Below are 20,059 nucleotides of genomic sequence, written 5' to 3' on the forward strand. Positions count from 1 at the left end.
GCCCGTGCCGGCGGTCTTTGCTGCCCATCGCTTCCTCAAGCAGCCCCGCCACCGAGCCACTTTTCTCGTCCCCGGCGCCTTTTGTGCTTCCCAGGGGCCTTCCCCAAGTCCCGCTACAGCCTTGCCACCAAACCAGAACTTCGTCCGCGCTCCAGGCTCCCGACGCTGTCTGTGCATCGCTGTCTGGGGACCACAGGCACCCTGAGGCTCCAGGCTGTTTCCCCCGCTCCAGTGGCACCCCACCGTATGTCGACTGCACTCTCCCCCAACACCCTGCCACTTGCCCTCATGCCGTGCTCAAGGAGAAGTCCCCTGGAGCAGTATGGCCATAAACTCTGCAAGATCTTGTTTTGAGGGTCAGAGTAATTTTCCTTTTAAGACCAGATCTATACTTGTCACCTACTACTATTGAAATGTGCCCAAGACATTAATATCCTCTCACCAGGAAAATGTTAGCAAGTCCCCTAGTAGTTCTCTTGATGTTACACCTAGTTATTCAATTCCCTGCCCAGCAGAACTCCCTTCTTCCCAATCCCTCCTGCAAATTCATGCCATTGCTAGAGTTCTCATCTGTACTAAACACACATATTGTTCATTGTCTGATCTACTACCACTGAATCTTCCTTCTACAAACATCCCCAAACTTCCTCCGCTTCAGCTCTTTTGCAAGCATGATATGGTCGCTTGCACTATTGCTCTCATTTCTACTAGTGTAATATGGCAGCAGTTTTCCCAGATTTCCACAGAGGTGGAATATCACACAAGTGATCTTTTGATATATTCCCGGATAAGAAAAAAATTGGGATAAGATGTTTTCTTCTGAACCTAGATTTTTGTGGTAGCTAGCAAGCTTGCTCCTAGTTGTCACCCAAATACAGATATAAAAAAGCACAGAAGAAGCAGAAAGGAAACTTTGGCTAAATTTCAGGGCAAACTGAAATGAATTAGTGAAAATCACTTATTCCTAAGTCAACTGCACTGTTTGGTATTTATTCAGCTCTTCAAGGAGTTTTGCAAGAGTTCATCTGCTTTTTAGAGACTCATTTTAGAAAAAGGGAAGCAGATCTTTTTATAATAGGGTGGGGAATATCCTGTGTTAATGCTGTAAATTTTCTTTTCTGCCTGCTTGTTTTTGTACTCCTGGGAAAACAAGAGGATTTAGCAAATTTCCTAGTTGCTGCTAGAAAGCACCCAAAGACCTGCAATTATAAACAAATGGAAAGTGTGACTTAAAGTTCCAGGACATGAATTTACATGTCAGGCTGTATAACTGCACATAGCTGGTGTGGACTGTGGTTGCTACAGATGACCTTCGTAGACTAAAATTGATCTGAGACCCAGTGGCCTCTCCCTTGCTTTCAGTTTCCTTGTTAATGCTTTCTTTCCTTCCTTCTTTCTGTTTTGTCCACTCCTGCTCTTGGGGGACACAGTGCCAAGCCCACATCCAATGCTTAGCATGCTTTTGGCTGCCTGCCCGTAGTTGGAGGCAGTTGAAATGTTTTTCACCGGCAGCCTTCTCCCTCCCCCCTCACTCAGCCTGTCGTCACTTTCCCCTCCCATGTCCCAGTGCACGGCAATCAGAGCTCTTGCCAAACCCTTTGATCCTTACCACCTCCCCAAGACTTCACGTTTCTCAACCTCAGTGAGTCCTGTCCTGCATCTTTCTGTTGCAAATCTCATGCTTCTTGATGTTCTTAGATAATACATCCATGACGCAGTGACAAACTCATGACAGACACACCTGAGATATTTCTAAAAGACTACTAAATAACTACTTGGCACATGGCATCATATTAGGTGTAAACTGGTTTAAGATCATAGTGGTGATCTGCCCATGGCTGTGTGTTCTTGCCATTTCCACCCATGTTAAGATAGAGATCATGGGCTGTGTAGCAAGTCTGCTGATGCATTAAACAAACAAACAAACAAACAAACAAACAAAACATATATTTCTCTACATGTTCTCTAAATCAGATTAATAAATGAGTCTAATGTGTATGACTGCATGATTACTAGGTGCAAGAAGAGGCAGCAGTAATTAGCAGTGGGAGGGGAGGGGGAGTATGGGGTATGGGATTGTCCCTTCTGGGAGCAGAAGTCTTCAGTTGCCCCCACACTGACCATGAAATTCCTCCTCTATCATTTCTGATTTTGCAGCAACTTCTGTGAATACTTTAGATCTCACCTGACATAATTAAAGGCTCTTCAAAAGATGGCTGCGGTCAATCAAAAAAAGAGCTCAGTCAATTAGAGTACAGTTGGATCAGAAGCATAAAAATCCAAAAATGTGAGCTGAAAAAATACGGTCTGACTCACTGGGCCTCTCCATTTTTGACCTCAGTATTCTTTGGGGGATGTCGAGAGTTTTGGAGTACGTGTGCTCAAAACAGCCATGAACTCTGCAAGTTCTCTCCAAGCTGCTAACCAAGCATCACTGGAATCCAGGAATTATGTTGAATAAAAACCAATTCCCTTGAAGAGCCCTTTGGGATAGATTTAGAACCAACTATGCTTGTGCAAAAATTGTATCCCTCTCCAAGAAAGAGCTACTGTAAATGCATGCATCAACTTTTCTGCTCAGTTCCCCGAATATCAAGGTCTGCTTAACTTGTCTATTTATTTGGCAAGGGAGTAAATCCTTTGCCTCTTATAACTCACAAACGGAGGCCAGGAATATACTTTATTCTGCAGCTGTTTTGACAAGACTTGCAAGAACCCTGTACAGAAAGCCTTGAAGGTAGAAGAGAGCAGTAGAAAAAGCAATTTGTCCTTTATCAGATGGTGTGAGGTAAATAGCAATGGTATTACTGACTTCCGTTACATAATGTAATAGCCTGTGCTTGGAATATTTATTAGTATACTGGCAACTGAATCTAGCCATCTAAGCCGAGTTAGTTGGAGTAGAGCAACCATAAACATATTCCCAATGAGCAGAAGTGTGGGTTTGAAAATTGGAACTACAAAACACAGCAAAAACATGATCATGAACTTACTGAACTTACTTTATAGGAAATTAGGCTGATTTGCCGTGACATTTCTTCACGGGTGAATCATACTTTATTTCTATTTATAAATTTGTATACATTCCTGTGTCTCAGTTGTTGGTTTCCTGAAGAATCGTATTTCCAGGATGCTCAGAGAAGGATGTGTGGCATTCATGCTCCTTTGGTATTTTTGAATCAACATCTTCTATTTGACAATGAAAAATTCAGTGTTAATGATTACATTTGGTGTACTTATGTATTTGAAGTTTTTTTTTCCTTTATTTTTTCCCTGTTTTTTTGGAAACAGTGTATGCAATAACACATTTGGCTAGGTTCCATGAATCTTAGCATGGTATTATCTTCAGATAAGTCATTCTGTTGCTCAGTGAAGGGAAAAAAAAGGAAGCCTATGCAAAGTGTACTGACTGCAACACTTATTTTTCCTGACTTTGGGGTCTTTTTGTGTGCCCTAGAACAAATTGTCCCTTCTTTTATCAACCAAAATATGAATTTGTCCTTGCTTCTCGTCAAAATTATTGATTCTTCAAGAAAAAGAAAACAATAACAAAAAGAGCAATATAGGATCACTGGTGTCAGAATTCTCCGGAGTAGCTTTGTGTATTACTCAGTGCCAAAGTTACACCAGTTAATAACCAAGTCAAACAGTATGTACCATTCTGTCATCACAAACAGAAAGTTAAAGAGAGCTTGTACAACACACATATAGGCAACATGCACGATAAAAACACTTCTGCTATGACTATGTGCTAGCAGATGTTATTTACATGAAGAGAGAGTAGATTATATTAGGTGTATATCATAATTGGTTCACCATTGCTTGACAGAAGCATATTATCTAAAGGGTATGTACTACAGTATGTGGTTGCATAATAATTAGTTGCATACGGTATTCCCAAATCCAGTAAGATTGCTTTGTTTAATTAGGAGAACTTAGCTCAATGAGTATCAAAAGAAACTCCCCAGACACATGCTACTCTCCTAAAGTGCGCAAATTAAGTAAGATGGGGTTTAATTTGTATGATACTTTGAGCCTATGATTTCCACGTGTTTTCCTCTTTTTTTTTTTTATATGTTATGTGAAGTTGGAGAGGGAGAGTCTCTTTCTCCCCTTTATTCTGAAGCCTGCTGCAAAGTCAATGGGATGCTGTCTCTACAAGAAGGGAAAACAAACATACTTTAAGATAAAACGCATTATGCCTATGTAAACTCTTACTCTGTATCAAAATACCATGTGGTATATGTTCAAAAGGCTTCTGAAGCAAGATGTTCACGTTCACACACTACAGATATTCTCACACCAATGATTTCCCATTTATTACCCTATCTCAAGAAAACGTCAGTTCTCAGAAGAAATTTAGAACATCAGGTAGCATGTAGAAATATATCCTTGGCTGTAGTAAATTCTGGGTTCCAGACTATTTTATTTTATTTTTTGGAAAGAAACATACCTCTGAAGTCTGAAAATACTCCTTACTAATCTCTCTGCAGAGAGAAAAGCAGCATGTCAGAGATGACAGTAAATGTGTATGCTTTCTCACTCTATCCCACACAGGTATATAAATCTCTAAAAGCACTTCTTGAATATAAAGTGCTGGCAGACCCTGTGTTGCTCTTTATGTCCTATCTGCAAACGATTTGGCTCTAACACATACTATTATCCAAAACAATCCTGATACTGACAGTAGTCAAGTGCCTCATTGCCAGGCATTTTACCCTTTTTCTTCTCCCTTTATGCAAACAAACAATTAATTGCTAAATTACCAATGCATCTGTTCTAAAGACTTGATAGAGAGCAGTTTTGTAGCAGAAATTATAAGAAGTCTTATATAAAAAAAGTCTTATATATAAAATATGTATGTGCAGATACACTGGTATTAGAAAGTGTGCATGCCATTTGTAATTTAAAATATGTCTAGTAATTATTATAGACCAAATGACTCCCACTGTTCCTTAGTTAGGCAGTATAAGAAAAACTGAAGTGCTAATAAACAATAAATATTTATGTTCTTCCAAAGAAGGAAGGACTTGTATTAAATATTTTTTTTTTGGCTGAATTACTGAGACAGGTTTCCATATTGATATTAAAATGAAATGATAGGATAACTCCAATACCAACATTAGGTTTAGAAATTCAGACAAAATTTCATCTTGGAACATTAAAGACATCCAGACACACGTACAAGAACTTCACTAGAATTTCACCAAAAATAAGGAATAACAATTGAAAATCAATCCATAATTTTGGAACATTACGGACATCCAAGAATTTCACTGCAATTCCAGGAAAATTGCTACAGAAAAATGTAACTGATAAGAGAGTGATAGTTCATGAACTTTAGTGAATTCTCGTTATTGCTTCTTGTATTCAGAATAGGTCTTTAGTACTGATGTTTAAAGTATTACTAGCTCCAAAAACAAGCTTTTAATGTATCCACTATTAAGCAGCTTCATCACCTTTTAGAAAAGTAATTTGGGAAACTCTCACTATCTGCCTTTAAACATTCTTTGCTGAAAGATGAAAATCAGTAAGGTAGTAACCATATTTAAACATTCAAACTCTCTTCCTCTTTCTGTTAAACTAAATTTAGGGCTTGCCTAGCATAAAAGCACATAGAAGCAGAAATGTGAGCTATCTGTTACACTGGCATATCTATAAGTTGCTTGCAACTGCTAGTGGGTGAATGTATGGATCACAACATTTGTTTCTCAAAAGACAATTAATTTCAGGTATTTCGAATCATGCATAACGAACATTTTGAAATGTGGTCCATTTACTATTGGAAGATATTTTTTGTTACAGAAATTAGAAGCTTAACGTTCTGTGGACACTATGGCCGAGCTAAATACCTAGGCTGGAGTCCTTTTATTATGGCATTTTGTTACATATCATTTAAAAGAAACAAACAAAACACCTTTCCATATCAACTACTGGAATCATATTTACAATTTATGGGATTTTGAAAATCACAGACATTTAAATGTTGCTGGATAAAAGAATTACTGAACTGTTTTCTTCTTCCTGGATCTGAAAGTGTCTTATTAAAGGAGACAGAGCTAATGTACTAAAGCTCTGGGGAGGGGAAGACGGAATAAAAGCATTATGGAGAATAGATTTTCTTCAACCACTTCTTGGACAAAAATAACAAGTTTGCAGAAAACAGATCTGTTTAACGGGAGGGAACATGCATGTCATATGATGTTAAAACAATACCATTTATGCATGAGTTACTTAATTGCAATGCACTGCACTTTTTTTTTTTTTAAACATCTCATAGATTATTAGAATTATATCGAAAGACATTAAAGCACTTTATAATGCCCAACTCACTTTAAGGTGTTCTCAGAGTTTATATTTGTGTGAGACAATGAATGATAAAGAGGAAAAACTGGTATCAAATGACAAATCTGTTAGGTTGTCCTTAGTGACTACAATCCATCCTCTTGGAGACATGAAAGGTTAGCCAAAATTCAAATCAGCTATAGTATACTCAGTTCTCATAGAGGTCGCTTTACAATTACCTGCCCAAAGGATGTACAAAAACTATCATTTCTGATTTAGGTTTTAATTATTCCAGACTAACGCGAGTTTACTCTCATCGTGTGAGGGAAACAGGGGTGTCTGGACCCCATGTCACTTTCTAGACAAGGAAGATCTCTTACAGGTGAGATCTCTTAGAGCTTCTCCGTCATCTTCCCTGCCCGAGAAAGCTTTTAGCAGCAAATATGATACAGTGCTAATTTCTATATACTCTATGCTCCTTCTATTTACAAAGTAGTTTTACATTTTATCATATTCCATTGTACAATTTTACATAGTACCATTATCATTTCAATTCATAGTTCTGCAATTCAATACATACTTAGATAACTGCCTTTCCATGTCCTCTTACACACTTTAAAAAAAAAAAAAAAGGTAGAAAACAAGCACAGTGGTGCAACGTCCAGGCACTTTCAATGTTGCTCAGCAAAATAAGCAAGCACCCTGTTTGAAAGCATAGTAACTTTGGAGGAAGAAAATGGTAAATTCACTCATCATGGAATTTTTTTAACATCCTTTGTACAGTTCCAAATATTCCTGAGAAAGCTCTGTAAAATATCGCTGATATGTTCATATTTCAGCAGTGGGTCTGAGTGAACAGTAACTTCCATCACCAGATGTCCCGCTGATGGCGCAGAAGACATGTAAGGAGTCATGCATCCATGGCGAATGCATTGTATCTTCATGGTACATCTAGATGAAACAAAACAGCCACAAATTCAGTAAATGTTTTAGTTCATTATTATAATCAAGCTCTTTAAAAAGGTATGTGAAAAAGATATCCAACCTTGTCTTCAAAGCTGTTTCACAAAGGCAGCACAACAAAAAATGAGAAAGAACAGTAATTTAGCAATTTCTGTAGCATTCATATATACATTCTTCTGCACATTACCAGATAGCTTTCCGTTATGACTATCCAGTCAAGCAAAGAAACAATTCTCTCTGTATAGAAATTTTTTATTATATCTTAGCAGCGATAGTTTTTTTGGTTTTGTTTTTGTTTTTAATTAATTTATAAGCATGGGGAGCATATGCAGCTAAGTATAACAAACACCCACTATATCTGTGACAAAATTTTGTATTTTATAAGCTGAAGGATGGTCTCACAGCATGGAATCTAATGTACTGCTAGAGCTGCTCTAGAGCAGACTGGGTATTTGTTTTTCACTCTGTGGTTCATCAGCCAAGAAGTTAGTCTTAATTTACATCTGTGAAACTGAGATCACTGGCCATCATAAACAGTTTCTGGACATACAGTATTCAGACACTCTCTGAGGCTTCTTGTACCTATTCGGGTGCAGTTTACCAATTTTTTGTTTTTACATTTCCCTAACTTAAAATATCAGTAGATAGGTCACAGGCTGACCCATCTGCCCTGCCATCTCAAAATAAATGCACTGCCTGTGTTGCTTTGGGGCACTGAAAAAATTTAGAAAAGGATTTGTTATTTGTAATGAGAACCCTAAATTAATATAATATACTTTTTACACTTAACTGAGCAATTTTGCAGAAGAAAATGTTTCATTGTTTAAATTGCTAGTTACTTGGCTCATTTGATGGCAATACAAAATTAATGTCAGCAGTTATCTATATAATTTTGTACAATGATTAAGAACAGTGCTTGTAAACATTACGTTTTAAGCTGTTTTTGATCAATTACAAAATACTAAAGCCCCATAGAAGAAAGTGAAAATATCTCCTTCCCAGTGAGCAATTCACTTTGACTTTTCCGTTGCCGTAATATTTCACACATTAACAGAAGAGAACAAGACATTGTATTTGTAAATATGTAAAGATAATAAGGTGTGCTTTAATAATGCTTCTTTGTTCTAAGACAATCTTAACTATTATACTGCCACAGTGCAGAACTGAGTGATTTGTTTTCAATTTGACTATTGCAGAATTCAGAAACCACAGAAGTTCCAGCAGCTGCATGCAAATCAAATGTCTTGGAGAGGATTACTTGCAAATAGCGTAGAGTAAGCAGGTGGCAACTCCTATGGCCAAACATCTCTGAGCAAAATTCAACAGTGAAGTAAACAAGGTAGGGAATGTACATGAAAAAATGAATGCGCTAAATGTGCAAAATAGTAGTTTGCACACTAGGAAAATGATGGTCACAAGCAGAATATTACTTATTCTCAAACACATCCTCCCTTATATTTCTATGACAAAATTCAGCCACGTCATGAGACTACGCATCCTGCTTCCCTGAAATGATAAGGTACTTTTCCATAAAAAAAAAACAACTTTGTTTGATTTTCATAAGCATTATTTTACTGTAAATAACGTGACTTACAAATAGCAGCCTGGTGCAGTTATATTATTTTGCTACTTGCACATTTTTCTTATGTACTTCTCAAATTATTGTGGAATTTGTCTATTTTTAGGGACTTAACGTGCTACATTTTTAATTGCCACACGTGGAACTGTTGTATAAAAGGTAAATAAACTATATTTAAGCAGTATATCTACCTGTGGCGTGAGAAGCTAAATGACTTTGTAGAGGAACTAGGAGATTTTGAAAACATTCTTCTAACTTTCAAGACCTATGAATCACAACACAGTCAGAACCGTTCATCTTACATGCTTGATACTATAAATCTACATTGATTTTTCTTTTGTCATAATGAAGGCACAATTCAAGCACAGAGATAAAGAGGTTACTTCAGAAAACCAGTTTTCATCTGATCTCACAGCATGATACTAGATAGATGTGGAATTGTTCCCTGAACCTCTCACCTCTCTGATGTTACAATTCAAATGTGTTTTCCTAGAAAGATCCAATAAAACATTAAAACATGGGTCACATAATTTAGCACAAATACCTTATCAGTGCATATGAATAGTTGGCATTAAGTCAAAATTCAAAGAAAACATCCTTTAAAGAAAAAAAAAAAAAAAGGAACTTAAGTGGGATATAACAGGAAACGGAAATTTTGCCAGAGAATTTCAACCTGTGACTTATCACAGGACTTTTCCAATGCAGAAAGCATGAAACAAAACACGGCACAAGATTTCTGATGACCAAAGGGGCCAGGAAACTAATGATATGTGTCACTGAAGACTCCACTGTGTATACCAATGCCAGGATGAGGCTTGCAAGCAACAGAAACCGGTTGTTAGGAACCTACCAAGTGTATCATTTACTTTTCACGTTTAGTTATTTGCCTTCTTTGAATTTAGTTAAATTACATGAGGTGTTTTCATTTAGTTTTCAGTAAGTTTTCAACGTTAGCTAATTTTCAAGCACAGAGAACCACTTTTGTGGGCTCTTGACATGCAGTACATGCCTGTTCATGGATGATATCTGAAAGCTCTTTCACCATATCCCGGAAGTTTGATTTTAGTCCCTCATGGTACTCCACTTGATCCTCCTTAATGAGTCGCTCGTTGAGCTCCAGAGCAATTCCACAGGCTTGTATAAACTTCCTGGGGAGGAAAGGAATTAACTTTGTGTATTACAATTTCCCAGTCCTTTTCTACGGAAAGAAAACAGTTTTTCCCTTTTCCCCAATGTCTGGGACAAGTCACATTCTAGGGGCATCCCTGGCACCGTGGGTCAGTGAATGGGAAGGGACTTCAACACAGGATCGTGTTCTGCTGTGCTCCTTTGAGCCTGGGTGCTGAATAAAGGGGGCACACACACCTGCAGTGCACAATGGTCTCTGACCTTCTCCAGAACCTGTGGCACCACACACAGGTTGTAGATCTCAGATGAGCCCAACCAGCAGCAGGTGGGGTCACAAAACAGGGGCAGGCCATGCTCAGGCGCAGGAGGGAAATCAATTGTACAGGGCTTGATAAATCTGGATGTATGTGGTGCAGGACGTGCACCACACGAGGTCAAGTTGCTAACAGCAGACAAGAAATATAGATCATGGGGAGCTGTAACACTGTTTTCTTGGTTACTGTTGCTTATTTTCTTCTCTTATTTCACAGGCATTATTTCTCTCTCTCTCTCTCTCTCTCTCTCTCTCTCTAATGAGACTATAGTGAAAATACTACAAGCATGTCTGGGATTTTCCAGAAATGTATTTATTTATTTATTTTATTTTTTGCATGAAACTGATTATGTTTGTCCTTTTCCTCTGTTCTGCAGCCATGCATGGCAGGTTTTCAGTGATTATTCCCTTATTCTTTCCATGGTTTGCTAGATTACACAATACACTGAAGATACCTAGAATTGGCCCTAATGCTGCTTTGTCACCAGCAGATGAAATGGGTGTCACCAGCACCAAGCCATGAATGTAGGAGCCAGTGGGCAACTGGTTGCTCCCGGGAGGTCCAGAAAGTAGTGTGGCAAAGTGTGGGAACACGTCATCCTGAGGTGAAGCAGGAGCTGCTGGATTATATGGGGGACACTTTCAAGTGGGAAGTAAAAGGCCATGGTCTATGCACCTATCCTGTGGGACTGGAGAGAGTTAGAAAAATGCCTGTGCAAGTCATATGGTGTCCAAACATAGCAACAATCGAGAATGATGGTCCCCCATAAAATGGAAAGGGATTTGCTTTAAAATATTTGAAGTTCATCATTATCTAGTCAAAAATCTCTTTGGCAAGATTGGGAAACAATGCACAAAATGAAAGAGTCCTGAACACAAGACTATCAGACCTCTAATTTTCAAGCGTACTTTCTATAAACTCAAATACCCACACAAACAACTGAAGCAGGTATTCAATCATGGTAATCACAACCCCAAGACTGGGAACACTTGACATATATAGTTACAGTAGCTTTTTTCCATGTCTGAGCAACCATGGCACCATCAGACCTGGATCTTTTTAAGACGTGAGCATTCAGTATTTGCTGATTTTGGAGACACACCAAAACACAAGAAAAGCAAGTACCACGTTCCAGCCAGTTGGCAAGTTTTTATTACATTAGAAGTCCTACCTGAACATTTCTTTCAACTCATTCACCTTCTTAGCAGGATATTTGCTGGACTGGCTGTCACTTAGGAAAGCCCTGGCATAGGCCAAGGGACCAGCATTAACCTGGAACCAAAGAAGTAAGGAATCATTTATGATAGAACTTTGACTGAGTTGCTAAAGGTAGTTAAGAAGCGTATATATTTTTTTTTCTTGAAAATAATTAGCTTATTATTTGAATGCTACCAGCTCTACATTACTAGTATCACCAGAGGCACCTGAAGTCTCAACACTTGAGAATTGTTTTCCATCTAGGCTTTTTAAGACCAAAAGATAAAGGGAGATAAAAAACAGAGAGGCAATCTGTTTCCTCATACTTTCCTCTTATTTCCGTTTGGCAAGCCGTATGGTCTGAGTCTTAAGGTCATGTATCCGGCTGGAGAAAAGTCAGGTTCACAAAAAGGTTATTTCAGCCTGATATTTACAGTACAGTCTTCAAGAACTAAATGTATTTTAGCATTCACCCATGGACAACTAATGTGCAGCTACACTTGGACTTGGCACTGCAAACACCACAGGACAAAACCCTTATTGCCATGAACCACCCACAAATATATGTGGCAAGGCAAGCTGCGCTGGCAGGCTGATGGCTGCAGTGCTGCAAACAAGGTAGTTAATGATTTCTGGAAAGTAAATGTGCTGCGTTGTGAAAAGATGACTCACTCTGAGATGTGTATATAAATGTAATTTTGAATAGATGTCAAGCCTTACCTGCACGGAAACACAGCCTTGCAGTTTGAGCTGCAGCTGGATCATGTCAACATCACCAGCAGAGCAGAGTTTTTGCAGCTCTGCGGTCTTGTCTTTTATTTCATCAGTTGCAACATCAATTGGTTTTAAATTAACCTGGTGTTCATAATTGACTGGAATTCTCTTCTTTACGTATGGAAAGGAGTTTGAAGCTAGCAGAAACAGCAAATGAGGTTTATAGATTGAAAAGTCTTTTAGCAAACAGGAGTATATACAGATAGATCCTTATGCTTTACATGTTTTACTTGGTGTGTGTGAAATCCTGAACAAGGCTATAATTTAACATCACAATTTATTCATTTGTAAAAATTTGCACATAGAAAATCCCCCTCCTAACCAGAATATCATATCACAGTTTTGATTAAGAAGTTTTTAGGAGATAAAATGGTCTAAAAACAGTTGCTGATACCTACTGTCTCAAGTTCAGATGCTTGTACTTACTAGTTAGAATGGTCCTTTTTTTACACTGTTCTTCCACACTGCCATGTTTTTTTCCAGATAAAGTGTAAGGAGTCTCAAATACAAATCTATTGATGTTATGATTTCTTTCAAATTCAGTCCGTCTTTCAGAGATTTCTTTGTCTTCAAAATAGGGCTTCACGTAAGTCACTTGAATATGAGCATACTTAGGGTCAAGGTCTTTAACATTGACCTGTGAAATAAGAGAGTTTCTCACTAAAAGAACAAAGGTTAGCAATTTAACTTACAATCATTTAATTTATATACTGGGATTGGATGTACACTCTGATTCTCTGCTGTCCTGGCCCCACTGCATGCATGTGAATGACACATCAAACACTCTCTTTAACCTCAGCTGTGTTGGTTAGACCATCAGCTAGCAGACATACAAGACAGTGAGGCTGTGGCACAAGAGATACCACATCTGGTGCCAAACAAGGTATACCTGGAAGGGATAGTCATATTGTGCTATCAATCAATGCAGCACACTCCTGAACTTCCAATATGACCATATTGCTTCCCAGCCATGAGCTAGCATTTATGCAGCACTGTGCTGTATCGTGCAAATCTGCAGGTTTGCACAAAACAACATTTGAGGTCTCTAGCATTGTCTTTAGTAACTGAGACATATCCACAGTTGCAACCCAAGAGTGTGCACAGCCCTTGCAGTGAGCATAAATAGATATTCTATAGGGAAAGGAAGCTATGACTATGAGGCCACAAAAGATTTTCTCTTAGATTTGGAGTGTCAGAGCAATGACAAGTAATTCTCCTTCCAATCATCTGCTCCTCTGTGCTGGTTCCCAACACCTTTCAGCAACAGGGCTGAGAGAGATGTAAATTGCCATTTCCCATTCATAATTCCCAATTCATTTATTTCCACCTGGAAGACAGATCAGCACCACACTGCCAAGCTATGCACCTTGTCCACGTGGGAGCATAGGAATGGGAGGGGCAATTGCAAGCAGGGTGCCTGTAAAAGGGCAGAAGACAGGGCTTGCTCCTCCCTTTCTACTGGCAGAAGGAAGGGATGCTCCGTCATCTCCCATCTGTCAGGTCCACAGAGCAAAGCTCATTCTTCTGTGCTGCATTTGCACAGTGCTTAGAGCAGTGTAGTCCCAGGCCCTGACCAGTATTAGTAGAATACAATTGATATTTTTGTCAGTGCACTCATCAGTGCACTCTCTACTATGTGGCCCTGACGTTCACTGCATTTTGTTAGCTTGATCATGCATTTTAAATTTACCTTGTTGGAATCCTGGATAATTTTTACAGTTTCCGACCCAAACTTTTCTCCATAAAGTTTAAGAAGTCTGAGGGAGATCTCTGATAGGCCTGTCAGCTTGGGCTCTTTATAGATATATTCCTTTCCATCTTCTTCTTCAAAGAATGTCTAGTAGTAATCATAAACAAGTCATGAGGAATGGATGAGTTTCTTCGCTTAGAAAACATTATTTCAGATTTGCTACTTTGAAAGCAACTTTCTACTAACATTTCAGAAGGTGAAGAAGGTTTAGAAGACTATGGCTTGCACTAAATCTTGCAATGTGGTCTGTTTAAGACTCCTTCAAAACTTGTGCAAATAAATTTTTAAATTCCTCAACAAATACAAGCACGTCATTGCTAAACACAACGGCGTTAGTATGACTAATGAGAAATCTAAACAATGTGGAAGAGGGATTTGGTCAGAGGTTGTCTTTTAGGAAGGTTGGAAAGAGGCAACTAGGAGAAAAAAACACCAAAACCAGGGTTAGAGAAGGAGTAGAAAGACAAATTTGCCGAGCCCTGAAAGCAGAGCCATGTGAAAAGTCTAAAGAAAAGGATTTTGTGTAAGCCAACGGGAACTTCAAGCAATAAATAAAGAAACGTGCTTCCACTGTTTTGATTCTTCTTGTATTCAGGGAAGTGGAACTCAGTGTTTTTGTTGTAAACAGAAACAAAATTGCACCAAAGGTTGTGCCTGTGTTACCAGTTCTCCCTGTAATGGAAACAGCATGAAAGCTTCATGCTTTGGCAAGTTGCTCCAATCAAAAATTGTGACATTATTAAAACTATCTTTATGTAGCTGACATATAAAGCTGACAAAGCTTTAAAGTGCAAAACTGGATCAAGTATTGTTTGTCAGGATGTCACGTTGCTTAGTTTTACGGGTTGATCCAGTTATTTCTAGATTCTAGAAAACCAAACTAGCAGTTGTTTCCTTTTATCTGTTGCTAACCTTATGAACTTTTTACATACCCAAAGTATGAAGTATGAAGATGAGGACAAAATGTTTGCTGCAGCAAAAGTCACTGATCATAGAATCATAGAATGGCTTGGGTTGGAAGAGACCTTAGGGATCATCTAATTCCAACCCATGAAATTAGAATGCCATGACAGAGAGTCCCTTCCCAGACTTTCTGTAGCCCCCCTTTAGGTACTGGAGGGCTGCTATAACGTCTCCCTGGAGCCTTCCTTTCTCCAGGCTGAACATCTCCAGCTCCCTCAGTCCGTCTCCATAGGAGAGGGGCTCCAGCCCTTTGATAATCTTTGAGGCCCTTCTCTAGGCTCATTCTAATATGTCCATGCCCTCCTTGTGCCGGGGGCCCCAGACCTGAATGCAGAACTCCATGTGGGGTCCCACAAGAGCAGTGCAGAGAGGGAGAATCGCCTTCCTCAACCTGCTGGCCACTCTCCTTTTGATACAGCCCAGGATATGGTTGTCTTTCTGGGCTACAAGTGCACACTGCTGGCTCATGTTGAGCTTCTCATCAACCAACACTCCCAGGTCCTTCTCCTCAGAGCTCCTCTCAATAAAGATATGTTGTTCGTGAAATGACAGTGGTGTTCAAAGGTACAAACCCATGATGGTTTCAGGGGTATTCATCACATCTTCTAAAAGAAGGAACCAGGAAAGGCAGGGCTAATATCATTTACATAGTATTTTCTAAAGAGGGAATCTGCATTTCCCTTGGGGTTATGGGTCCATAAGCAGAAGAAGATAGTCCAGAGATGCAAGGGAGATGAGAAGTAACACACTTTATTTGATTAACTGCTATAGGTGGAAGAAAAACACATGCAACTACTTTCGGGTTCAGAAGACTGCATCAGATATGGTAAGATCACACTCTTTGGGACTGAGTCCCAGATCTCCATTTTTCCAACTACCTCAGCTAATGAAAAATATTACCTATCCCTAAAAGTATGAAACCAACTCTGATACATATTTTGCCTCCTGCTTCTAAGGTAACCTTTTACTTTGTTAATATTTAGATGGGAGCAGCAATTGTCTGCAAAAGAAAATATCTGTTACTGTTTATAATCTATGGTTGAATACTATTACTGCTTATATACTATACACGCTAAATTGCGTTTGTGTAACTTATAACTACTATAATTTAAAAAAAAAACGTTTTCTGAACCCGCTAAGTAATTTTCTTACTGCTGAGTTGCTTTCTGAAAATCCCATCAGCAGAAACAAAATTTATAATAAATCAAGTGCTCCTAGAGAGAGATACGAACATTCACCTCAAGGGTGCAATACCGAAACACTCACAAAGACACAACAAACTAGTGGAGCACCAAAGGAGCTAGTAGGTTTTTCAGCTTAAGACCTGACCAAGCAGCAGCTTTATGGGTCTGGATGCCAGGTGAGCAGTAGCTGGCAAGCCTGTGTATATACTTACTTGTCCATAAAAGGCCACTCTGAAAAAAGTTCCAAGAAGCCTCTTCCTTGTGTGCATCACTTCCAATATCTTAGCATATGCTCCATGAAGCGTTCTGTATAGTTGAGTAAGTTTCTGAAAAACAAATCTTGACATCATTAAAGCAGAATTACACAAGCAGGAAATTCTAGCTAACACTGGAAGCTACTGAGTATTTGATCACAATCCATTGGAGAATGCAAATTAGAATTTCTAAAGAGGTTGAGTTCACGTAGTTTCTTTCAAAAAACCTCAGTCTCAAGTACATTCTTGGCTTCAGGTCTGAAAGGTACAAACGCAATAAAACCACTGTCTTTCGAGAGAAGACAGCCTACAGTCTCAGCATGTTCACTGACTAAGCCTTTAAGGGTAGACCAGCTTGCAGTATTTTACTCAGAAATTCTTTTCTGATTAAAAACAGCTTTATGTTGAAAACAATAGATCAAGACTTCTCATAGCTTTATTTATGTAGCTGGATGCTTTCCTGACATGGAGGGGATCATGGGAGAGGAAGGGAAAGGGGAGCACTGATCAGCATTTGAGCCTCGCTGGAGCACAGATCAATGCAGGTGTTGGGGAGTAGCAAGACAGTGACAGCTTCCTTCCTTCCTCTCTGCTAGCCACTGAATTACTTGAGGATCCAGTCCTCTCTTTGAACAGTTCACGCTTTTCTTAACCCTTAAAACACTCAAGTCTCTACGTACTAAAGGACAAAAAGAATCTATGGCTTTGATGAGCATATGGGAATGACAGCTTTATTTTAGGGAAAGGAAGATGGGCATTATTCACTAGTAATGGTCTTCCACATCTAGGAATGCTTTAACTTTAATAATTACGCTCCATACCACTGCTTTCATTCATTTGTTTAATGACCAGCAATGAAGCAAAATGTGTGCTTTACAGACTCCAATCCATTAACTCAGAATGTGAGAAATAGAAGTGTCTTGCTTTTTCCTTAGCAACCTATGAAATTACCTGATACATACAAACTACTTCAAAATGAGTACCTCAAATTCACGCCGTTTTTCATAAATAGGAATGATCAGTTTGGAAACTTCAGAAATTGTTTCGTAACGCTCTGCTTTCCACAGACCATCTATACATTGCTCCAGCAGCTCCACTAGGACCTCCTACAAGAGCAACCAAATGGGTGTTGTTAAGTCAAAGAGAAGATAAACCATTTGAGCTACAGATACTTTAATAGGTCCCAGTATAAGTGGCCACAGTTACATAAGTTCAAACACTTTGTGTTCCTGGCCTTTCCAAAAGTATTCTAAACTGTGAAGGGGAAAAAAAGTTAATTTTTAAAAGTTTAATTCTTAGTAACTCATCAGTCAGCACAGTAGCCAGCAAGTATGCCTTGGTTATTTAGCTACCTCCCTAAGAGAATGCCAAAACTTTGGGAGGATATGGAGATGAAAGTTCTGGAAGAAAGAGGTACATAACAAAGAGGAACATGCATGTTCAAGGAACATGCATGCAATAGCAATGGGATGTACTGCTAAGGATCCCCAAGCCTAGTCTTGATGAATGGACAGTCAAGCAGCAAGGCTGCAGGGCCACCTCACTCACGCACGTGGCCCACCCAGTTGCACATGGATGGAGCAGAAGTAATCGTGACTCTCTGTAACTTACGGGAGGATCTTTCTGTTTCCCCAGTGCCCTGCTATGGTCTCTAGATTGTTCTGTTACCATGGTGTCCTGCAGCACAGCCCAAACTCAAGGGAAATCTAAACGGACCTCTTGCTCGGCAGAGCTTGACTTACATTCTGTGCCTCAAAAATATCAAGCTGCGCTGTCCTATGCTGGCAAGGGTTAGCATTTGCATAACGTGGCAGACAAAGTTTGCGGTGTAGCTTTTTCACTCTCAGAACTAGAAAAGCCTTTCAAAGGAACCAAGAACTTGCACCAGATTTACCTATCTGAATTGTACACATAACATCTGTCAACGAAGAGTTCTCTTGGGAAATTGCCATGGAACAGCCTTCCTTACAGATGACAGTGCACAACTACAATTTGCTAAAGCTCACATGAGCACAGTCTAACACTAAATCCTATTAGGTTATCAAATTTTCCATATTCTATACTACAGGACCTCACCTCACTGTAATGTACATCCATCATCCCACCATCTTCTTTCATTGCACCTTCTTCATCAATATTGGGAGTGATTTTCCTGAAGGCAGTGCATCCACTGGGGAAGAGTTCTGTAGCAGACAAAAGCAAATGAATTCACAGAATAACTTTTCTCAAATGCATCATGCTTCAATGGCCAAAGAAGTCCAGTTGATAGCAAAGTCCTACAGGCAGCAGGGGACCCGACTCCCATTTTTGCTACTGATTTGCTGTCACGGGATTGAACACATAAGAATCTCCCCAGCCATTTGCCAAAGGAGTCATTCCTAGTATGTGACTAACATCAACAACAGATCTTCCAGTGTACTATCTGGAAGTCACCTTTGACCAACCCATTAGGACGGACCAGGGTATATTTTTGCAAAGAAGTTGCAAGGAGAAAGCTACCGCTGGATGCTGGAGAGCAGGATAGGAAGTGAACAGGGCAGTATACTCCTAGCAGAAACCATAGTTATGCACCCTGAAGCTTTGAGTAGTTCAGCCTGTATTGAACTGTTTCCAGCCTACGTATATGTAAACAGTGTCACTGACAGAGATAACACAAGGTATATCACTTGATATTCCTTCAGACTTGGTCCTCTTCTTTTTTACCACTGGTTGTAGACAGCAGCCTCCAGGGTACAAATAAAGAAGGTTCAGCTTTCAATGTTCTCCCCTCTGCAGCCATATGAAGTTTATATACATATCAAAAAAACATGTCCTGATTTTTTCCATTTAGCCAACACACAGAATTTGGAGGGACTTCAAGCCCCCTGAGCAAAGCACTAAGAGACCTTTCCAGCCAAGGCAGTGCGCACAGTCAACTTCTGTGCGGCTTTAACTTTTGAAAGTAGTAGAAAGTTAAGTCTCTTTCAACAATACTCCCTTACATGGAAATGACAAATGGGGTCAATATATCAACTGTGAAATAAATTTTTACAAGAAAACCTGCAAAATGTTATGCTTTTACTTGAGAATACACAAGTTTGTCCTGTTTTACATTAAACCACACCACTCTCTTTTTTCCAGTTGCTCTTTATGTATTTGTATAGTTAGGCTATAGCCTCATTTTTTGACTGAATTTTGACTGTTTGCTTCTATATAGTTTTCTGTATTGCCTATATCGATACTTCTGATGAACATACATACAGCCCGTTTGTAAAATGGGCTTCCCCTGTGAGCACATTTCCTAATGTGAAATACATCTGAACATTTAAACTGAGACATGATGTATCAGTTCTTATTTTTCTCAGCAAGGTGCCAACATGACTGTCTAAGAAGACCTGGCCAGCCTAGTAGATGCCTGTGTTTGAACACTTAGATTACTTTCTTTAAAAATACTCACCTTCTTCTACCTTCATCATGTCACACTGCATTTTTTTCCTTTTTAGCATGTTCAGAAGAGATCAATAAATAATAATTTACCAAATCATCATTCACCACTGCATTGTCTTGTGCCTCTTAAACAGTAAACACTTACTTTTCCTGTGCAGAAACTCTGCAACAAGGGCTGCTACATGAACATAACACATGGCTGCCTGCAAAGTACAAAGGAAAAATTAAAATGTCATCTGTAC

At 39.1% G+C, this 20,059-nt stretch overlaps 1 protein-coding gene across 1 annotated transcript in view; it reads right to left on the reverse strand.

Moving 5' to 3' along the window:
• Nucleotides 1-2,986: 2,986 nt before the first annotated feature.
• DOCK11 (dedicator of cytokinesis 11) overlaps nt 2,987-20,059 on the reverse strand; it is an 82,368-nt gene continuing 65,295 nt past the window's right edge. The window contains 10 exon segments of the mRNA XM_040571979.1: nt 2,987-7,236; nt 9,837-9,975; nt 11,441-11,541; nt 12,187-12,377; nt 12,667-12,877; nt 13,931-14,077; nt 16,350-16,463; nt 17,375-17,497; nt 18,468-18,574; nt 19,963-20,020. Of these exon segments, the coding sequence (XP_040427913.1) occupies nt 7,114-7,236; nt 9,837-9,975; nt 11,441-11,541; nt 12,187-12,377; nt 12,667-12,877; nt 13,931-14,077; nt 16,350-16,463; nt 17,375-17,497; nt 18,468-18,574; nt 19,963-20,020 (1,314 nt within the window). The 3' untranslated portion in view covers nt 2,987-7,113.

Source organism: Cygnus olor, chromosome 13 (genome assembly GCF_009769625.2).
Source record: "Cygnus olor isolate bCygOlo1 chromosome 13, bCygOlo1.pri.v2, whole genome shotgun sequence".
NCBI classification, from domain to species: domain Eukaryota; kingdom Metazoa; phylum Chordata; class Aves; order Anseriformes; family Anatidae; genus Cygnus; species Cygnus olor.